The following is an 8,685-nucleotide window of genomic DNA, read 5'->3' as shown; positions in this document are numbered from 1 at the left end:
GGGGGGGGGGTAAACAGTCCTCGCAGGGCTCTGGCCTTGTTCAACACATACTTCTGTTCAATATCTCGAAGTTCTTTCGCCGCCTTGCCCAATCTCCAAGGTCTTGTAGAACCGCCTTTACATCATCCAATGTATTTTTGGTCTGCCTTTGCGATAGCTAGATATCGAATTGAGCCTTGCTGTTCAACCTGGTAGTTGTAGACAGTGCATGTCCTATTGGTGTTATAAAATTGCTTTTGTATTGTGAACTGTACAGAAATACATGTTCGCCTATGCGATCAAGCAAATAATTGTATACTGGGATCAGGTCAATGATTGTGTTAGGTGGTTAAATCAATGATTATATCATACAATCAAGTCAATGATTGTTTTAAATGTTTGTTTCTAAAATATTTGACACGTTTCGGATGTTCCTTCAAAGTTGAAGATAATTGACTTCCTAGTAAACCTCCAGCAGGACGAAGAGGGTTGCATGAGGGCAGGGCTTGAACCCGGCACCATCGACAAGTTCGAACGACAGTCCAGCGCGCATATCGCACAATCAGGCATTAAGCCAATGAATGATCAGATTAGGTCAATACTTGTGTTATGCGATTAATTTGATGATTGTGTGCTGTGATTAGATAAATGATTGTGTAATGCGATTAGATCAATGAGTGTGTGATGCAATTAGATCAGTGATTGTTTCATGTGATAAGATAAATGATTGTGTGATGCGATTAGATCAATGATTGTATGATGTGATTAGATCAATGATTGTATGGTGCGATTAGATTAATGATTGTATGGTGTGATTAGATCAATGATTGTATGGTGTGATTAGATCAATGATTGTATGGTGCGATAAGATTAATGATTGTATGATGCGATTAGATCAATGATTGTATGGTGTGATTATATCAATGATTGTGTGGTGCGTTTATATCAATGATTGTATTGTGCGGTTGAATAGCAGTGCCTTGTAATTAAGTCAATCATTATGTGATGTGAACTGAAGTGAACCATTTATACTGAAAAAATGTGTGATTGATTCTCCATTCTCCCCATCACGAGCCTTCATGCCATTATGAAATAGCCTCACCATGATTATGAATTTTTGTGGCAACCCAAACTTTGACATGATCTTCCAGACTCCTTCTACACCAGGCTTTTTTTTCTGAGATATAAATCTGTATATATAGTTCTTTAAGTCGCCCAACCATGCGGGACACGCACGCACACCGACTCTCTAACCCTCGATAAAAAGTCATGGAACGATAAATCTTTTGTTTCTGCAAGTCGAACTAGAGTTACCCCACATAACTTTTGCAGAGACAGAGAGCGCAGCTCAGGAAAAAAAAAGGAAGGGGGGAGAACAAGTGATCTTTCTTTTCCCGAAGAATTTCTTGTCTTACCTCCGTATAAACTTAAATTTAAAACTGATTCAGTCTTCATTCTTCTTAGAAACCTCATGCCAGCAAGAGGTCTCTGTAATAGCACTAGACTGACTGTTGCCAACATTCACCGCAACGTACTGGAGTGTAAAACTATCGCAGCTGCTACCTCACAAACTGTAATTATTCTCCGGATATCTCTGACTTCATCAGGTTCAAATTTGCCTCTTACCTTTACCCGCAGACAATCCCCTGTTAGATTAGCCTTTGCCATGACAATTAATAAAGCCCAAGGCCAAGCGTTCAAAAACATATGCCTGTGTCTTCCAAAACCTGTTTTCAGTCATGGACAATTGTATGGTGCTCTCACCAGAGTTCCTTCTTTTCATTCACTTACAGTCGTTTACCCAAACCCACCCCATTTGGACAACTGTCTCTTTCAGGAAGTGTTCACCCGTCAATAAATAGCGGCATCTGCTACGCCGCTTGTCGACTATTAAATATAGTACACATTTGCCCAGTAGAGCTACATGGCTATACAACACCAACAGTTATAAAACAACACAAAGTTAAATGTTTTCAGTTTTTATTTCAGAACAATTGTATATATATTTATTTTACTGAGTTTAAGGTTAAGTAATGTACATAGTAAAAAAAAAATCATTGAAAAATAAAAACAACAACAACAAACAAAATAAACCCAAAGAATATACAAGCTTGGAGTCTAGCTTAACCCCTGTCTCACAGTGGATCAATATATATATACATACAGTAAACATCTATTTGGTTAATAGTGTATTTAATCAGTCTCTCCGATGTAGTTATTAAATAGGTTTTTGATTCAAACCGAAATCCCTGGCTTTCTTTTGTACATATTATCTTGACATCATGTCTACACCAGGTCATAGTTCAATGTCACACAAGTGATGAAATAAACATTTGAAAAGTAAGAAAACAGGGAAAAAAACATACATTTTCATACATAAGTAAAGTAAAATATCGTATTCATTCTCTCACCATATCTTTCTCCCTCCCTCCCTCTCTCTTCCTCTCTACCTCTCCCGCTTTCTCTTTCCCTCTCTCTCGCTCTCTCTCATTTATTTTCTTTCTCCATCTGCCCCTCTTCTCATATCTCTTTCTATCGCTTCGAACATTAAAGCCACAACAATGATGAAACATTTCTTCAAGGAGACATAATGAACATATATTCTGGCCAGAAACACCCAGCAGAGCCGAGGGATCCAAAGTCATTTGCCTAATTATTTAATGTATTTAGCACATAATATTAAAATGTGCATGTTATTATATACAATCAATAAATAAAAAACCTTCGACTTCCAGTACAGAAAATGGAATATATTTAGATCGATAGATCGATAGATAGATAGATAGATAGACAAGATAGATAGATAGATAGACAGACATATATATAGATAGATTGATAGATACGTTGTTAAATAGATAGACAGACATACCTATAGATAGATAGATAGAAAGAAATGTAATAAGCTTATAGTCTCTATACGCGTATACAAATGTATAAACGAGGTAAAACACAGAGTTTAACGTCCTTACATTATGCCCAGAAACCGAAAATACTATATAGTGTTGATGCATCCAGACATAAAACATATCTCCCCCCCCCCTCTCTTCTACCAAAGAAAACAATTCTCCGCACCACTAGCGTATTCCCAGACAGGACACACAAAACTAACCAATCGACAGACAGGGCACACAGCAGCGACTCATCCATCTGGATAATTCAAATCCAGAACCACTTATCCAAAGATATTTGTTCCAAATCTATTAGCCAAAAAGAGACAAAACGGAAATAGAAATTTCCTTCTGCGTCCTTAAGCTAATGTAGAATTTCTACTTTCTCTTTCTTTCAAAGTTAGCAACAACAGAACTCTATTCTCTGAAAACAGTGTAGGAATGAATACAATAGGCAGTGGAAAAATGGCATCGACTGAAAGCGAAGTATAACAACTGGGAGAGTAGAATTTTCCCCACAATATTTTTTTAAGTTTTTCTTTTTAAGCTGGTTTTTTTTATTGCTTTCAATTTGAATGGTGCGAGTGGATCCTAAAGTGCAATTGTAGTTGCTACCCACGTGCTCCCACCCCATCCCTTAAGTACTTTTTTTTAAAAAACAAGATAGAACAAATGATATGACAATACCACTTTCGGAGCTTTTCCCAACAGAGGCGAAGCTAGCCATGTGCGGGTGGTGCTGGCCGCACGAGACATCAAGTGATGAGGGGCATCAAACAAAGGAGAAACTTTCTCAGTAAGAACTACCCATTGTACAGACATTTGCAAAGACAAACTATTTGAAATGTTAACTACAAATTTAAATATTTTGTTATTTAGTTAGTCTCCTGTTCTTTCTTCAATTAAATGTAAGCTGTAGACCAGCTTGAGTCGAATTTACTAGATTTGTATTTTAATCTCTTAGGCAACGCACTTTTACCCGCCCACTTTCTTCTAGGTCACGTATGTCATGTTTAGTACACTGGTTTCATCTAGATCTAGAGCTTAAAAATAGAGCTACCTATAGAGTCCTAGACTCTACTTTACATCTAGATAATTGTCGTAGTTTATTTTCATTTTACTATGACTCTTTTTAGTTTTAGTCTTTTCAAAAATAATTCACTGCTTGTTAATTTTAATAACCACTGAGAAATGACAGTGGTTCGAATCCCGGTGACGGCTCGAATTTTTTTTATTTTCGGGATATTTGGGCACCTTTGAGTCCACTTAGCTCTCATAGGTACCTGACATAAGTTGGTGAAAAGTAAAGGCGGTTGGTCGTTGTGCTTGCCAAATGCCACCCTCGTTAACCTTAGGCCACAGAACATATCAATATTTTCTTTTATTCAAATATTCTTTTTTTTGTGTGTTTTTCATCACCAACTAGTTAATTGTATTACTGTAATGTAAATAATATTATGGACGTTACACAAGACTGAAACGTCCGGTTGGAGCGCATAGTGCTAGCTCAGACGGAGAAATTGTCATCTTATGTTGAAATGGTTGACGGTAGGGATCAAAGGGGCGAATTGGCACAAGTCTGATAATGCCACCTGAAAACAATCTTGGATATAATTCTTTTCTATCAAAGCAAAATCTGTCATTTAATAGACATCGCGAACAAGTTGAAGAAGAATTGCAAAGACAAAATCTAGGTCATTTGTTGGAGTTTGTGATATTACTATCCAAGTACGATCCCTCCTGAGAGAACATGTGCTCCGACCCAAGCTAGTTCCAGACCAAATACGTCCCCACAAATACAAACGATCTGATTGTAATATTAGTTGAGTAAGAGCCTAACATTTCTCGAGTATTTTAACAGTATATCTGGCATCTCAAAACTGGGTCAATGTTCCCAAATTTTAAGGCTACGTTTTCATGTCGAGGTACAACGTTTTAGTCTTTCATAGGCGTCACCTGAATTCCTTGTCTGCTCTGCGAACTCTGCGTTTGCTAAGAAGTCGCGCTGCTAAAGCTGAAATCAAACCAGTATCATTTTTAGGCACACTGGACGTTTTACACACTTTTTTTTTTCAATTTCAGCACACTACTAGGTCGTCCTCACTAAAATTACCGGAACTAGCCTTAAGCGCTTGTTTATAACTCACTGGAGCGCCAGAGGAGAAGCTGTCAAGATTGTTATGGGTTAATTTAAAAAATTAGAAACTCAAGAGACATTGAGTTGTAAAGATGTAAACTCTTCTACCAGATCTGAAGCAGGATTGTTAGTTGCTATGCAGTCTTCATTTTCTCACCCAAGTTTTGGGCCCCTGTATTAACTAAAATAAATTGTACTTTCAAAAACAAGGAATGTCAATTCAAGACTGCACATGTAAACAGGAAATAATTAAAAACATTCTTAACCAGTAGTCGGGACACCAAAGCCACAGGATTACTTTTGCCGAAAGCATATTCTCAGATCTGATGAGGAGTGCAGAACCTAAAGGACGTATTGAAACAAGAAAAGGAATGCCAGGTGAAAAAGGGGGGAAGACTCTGTATTAACACCCAAGAAAGAGCTTCGGATGGAAATGTATTCTCCCTTGGACGGGATAGTTCAAGAAATAACCACTCGATATTAGTAATATCATGATGTGGTAGGTAAATATGAATTTATTGACTCCTCAGATCGAAATTAATCTCGATAGTGCTCATAGCGATATTGACAAAAAACGAATTTTATCTGGTGCGAAAGAGGCTTCAACGGTTTGTCTTAGTTTCTTCAGAAACCTTCGAATTTCTGAAACAAGGACCTGATCTTGAATTTAATAAAAAAATGTTACTAGTTAAATGATTCAGTTCTAAATAATGTCTTTATTTAATATTTCTGACCATTGCGGTAGGTTTGGTTATATGCGAGAGAATTTTTATCAGACTTAAGTTGAACAATAATTAATTGCGATCAAAGATGGAAAATTTGAAACTCACTAATGATGAAAAAAAATATATTTCGATAAAATTGTTGATAGTTTTACTAGCAAGATAGCACGTAAAATATATCGTTGTATGTTTTTGTTAAAGGGATATTTATAATAAAAAAAATGGCAATACTTGAAATATAAATGCACATAAGTTTTGGCAAAAAGTATTTTCTTTGTTTTGTTTCTTTTTTTTTTTTTTTTTGTGGCCGGGGGGAAATCACATATACCTTAGCTACGCCACTGTTACCCCTTTACTTCACCCAAAATTTCCTGGTAGAAACATTAATCATCTTCTAAAAATGACCCATCTAAAAATCTCAAAATTTCGTCTAAAAGTTTTATATTTTAAATCTTTCATATAACGATGCATTTGAAGCACTGAAACCAAATCGTTGTAGGGGACAACTCAAAATGGAGAGAACACTCGGGAGGGGGGGGGACTACGTTTCGTGGACACGAAACACTCTGGATACATAACACATTCTGGATACATAACTCATTCTGGATACATAACACACTTTGGATACTGCCCACCGTGGAAATAACACACACCGGACATTACATCACCAGAGAATGCTGCCAAAGTCCTTCAAATCTGCATACTATATGAAGAGGCCCGAACAAGACGATACCCTTCCATAGAAGAACAACTATACGGAGGACTGCCTGATCTGGAAATCATTGCGCCCTTCATCTCAAATAAAGGATTACTGATCTGAGCCCTCCGACATGGAAAATGTGAACGAAGAAGAATGAGATGAAACACACTGAAGACAACACACACGGTTAAGATAATACACTAAAACCAAACATGCTGTGAATAACGCACCCTGAACATAGCACACACTGGACATAATGCACACTAGACATAGCACATACTGGTCATAGCACACACTGAGCTTAGTACACACTGGAGATAGCACGCACTGCACACAGTGACTATTGCACACAAGTGGAGATAAGCAAAGCATCCATCCTAATTGGTCATTAACATTATTTAACGAGATTCACTCAAGTAAAGCATACATTTAAACAGTTTTTTTTTGTCTCTCATAGCCACACCATATTACATTATACATTATATTATTATATACATTAGGAATCACACTAAACTCTTCGTTTTAAGGCATTTAGTGTAATGGTGATCAGAAGTACCTGCCTGGGTTACATGTGTGGATCACGTGTATCCAAATGAAACACTACCAGACAGAAATATAACTATATACATTACAATTGTATTATGCGTGTTTCTCTTTCTTCCTAGAATATATGAAGCTAGGAAATCATTAAATTTGTAAAATAAACAAAACAACTGTATCCAGAGTTAGTGTTACTGCCAATTCACTGGTGCGGTCCGCACCCTGGTCCCATTACAATTTTTTTTTACACAATATGTAAATAAATATATAATAATAATAATAATGAGACCAATAAATCCAAGATAATATTATAATTTAACATGATCCTGTGCTTTTCCGATTTTATGTTGGTAACGTCACAATTAAAAGTAAATAAACACAACTATGGAGCGTGGCAAACTAGTTGACCAACTTAGAAGATCAATTAATTTGTTTTATCTACTGGTATGTTTTATTAGTATCAAGCATCGCCAAATACAGACATGATCTCATGTCGATATAATCCAGAATAAACGATTAATTAGCTGTACTTGTGTTTGAAAAAGTCTGTTCCATGAGATGAACTTCTTCCTCTACAAACTGAACTACTTCCTCTACAAACTGAACTTATTCATCTACAAACTGAACTTATTCCTCTACAAACTGAACTTATTCCTCTACAAACTGAACTTCTTCCTCTACAAACTGAACTACTTCCTCTACAAACTGAACTTCTTCCTCTACAAACTGAACTACTTCCTCTACAAACTGAACTTCTTCCTCTACAAACTGAACTACTTCCTCTACAAACTGAACTACTTCCTCTACAAACTGAACTACTTCCTCTACAAACTGAACTACTTCCTCTACAAACTGAACTTCTTCCTCTACAAACTGAACTTATTCATCTACAAACTGAACTTCTTCCTCTACAAACTGAACTACTTCCTCTACAAACTGAACTACTTCCTCTACAAACTGAACTACTTCCTCTACAAACTGAACTTATTCCTCTACAAACTGAACTTCTTCCTCTACAAACTAAACTACTTTCTCCACAAACAATGCACCATGAGGAGCAGGAACAGTTGTTTATCTTAATAATCAAAATTGTTCTTTCAAAGAGGAGGATAAAAATCTCCCTCATGCGTGATCTTATGCTTGATGGGTTATTTAACCTGAAACTAAGTTTTTTGTTTAATTTCACAGAGAGATCCAGGCAAATAGTTGCAAGCCCGTTTGATATTTTAATCTTCGTCGGCTCGTCAGCCTCCTTGTTTTATAAATTTACAGGTTGTTGTGATCGGCATTAGGTTGCTTTCCGACAGCTCATTTTCAAACCTGCACTGGAGTCGTTAAAAAATGTCTAGAAAAACTCCCCTTTAAATCAGTCACACAGATGTCGTCTGGGCGCCTTGCTACTGTAACTGGTGTAGTTGGTAGTGTTGACAGGTGAGCTGTTATACCTTGAATTCACTTTACACCTGAAACATGGAAAGGAATACAATGTACTAGCAGTAAATGTATTTATGGAATGTATTTGTGAGTTTCTGATGTATTCCTGAAGATATGGAGGGCGGATGGGTTTGGTTGTGTAGACTGAAGGGATTCTGATGCAACCACGATGTGGTCTGTCATAATTCAAGCTAATAAATACTGGAGCAATAGTTGTGGGATAACAAGCTATACTCGTAAGACAGAAATAGGTTAACAAAACTTTAATCCAGAAAGCTGTGTAGC

General features: G+C 36.8%; 1 protein-coding gene across 1 annotated transcript in view; it reads right to left on the bottom strand.

Annotated features, from left to right (window-relative positions):
• Positions 1-7,543: 7,543 nt before the first annotated feature.
• The window catches only part of LOC106068352 (cardioacceleratory peptide receptor-like), a 165,915-nt gene continuing 164,773 nt past the window's right edge, over positions 7,544-8,685 (bottom strand). Inside the window, exon 9 of the mRNA XM_056013997.1 lies at positions 7,544-8,429. Coding sequence (XP_055869972.1) covers positions 8,333-8,429 — 97 coding nt within the window. The 3' untranslated portion in view covers positions 7,544-8,332. The remainder of the gene's footprint in view (positions 8,430-8,685) is intronic.

The sequence above is a fragment of the Biomphalaria glabrata genome, chromosome 16, assembly GCF_947242115.1.
Source record: "Biomphalaria glabrata chromosome 16, xgBioGlab47.1, whole genome shotgun sequence".
Taxonomy (NCBI): domain Eukaryota; kingdom Metazoa; phylum Mollusca; class Gastropoda; family Planorbidae; genus Biomphalaria; species Biomphalaria glabrata.
Note: the sequence above shows the minus strand (reverse complement) of the source record. Positions and strands in the feature narration are given on the sequence as shown.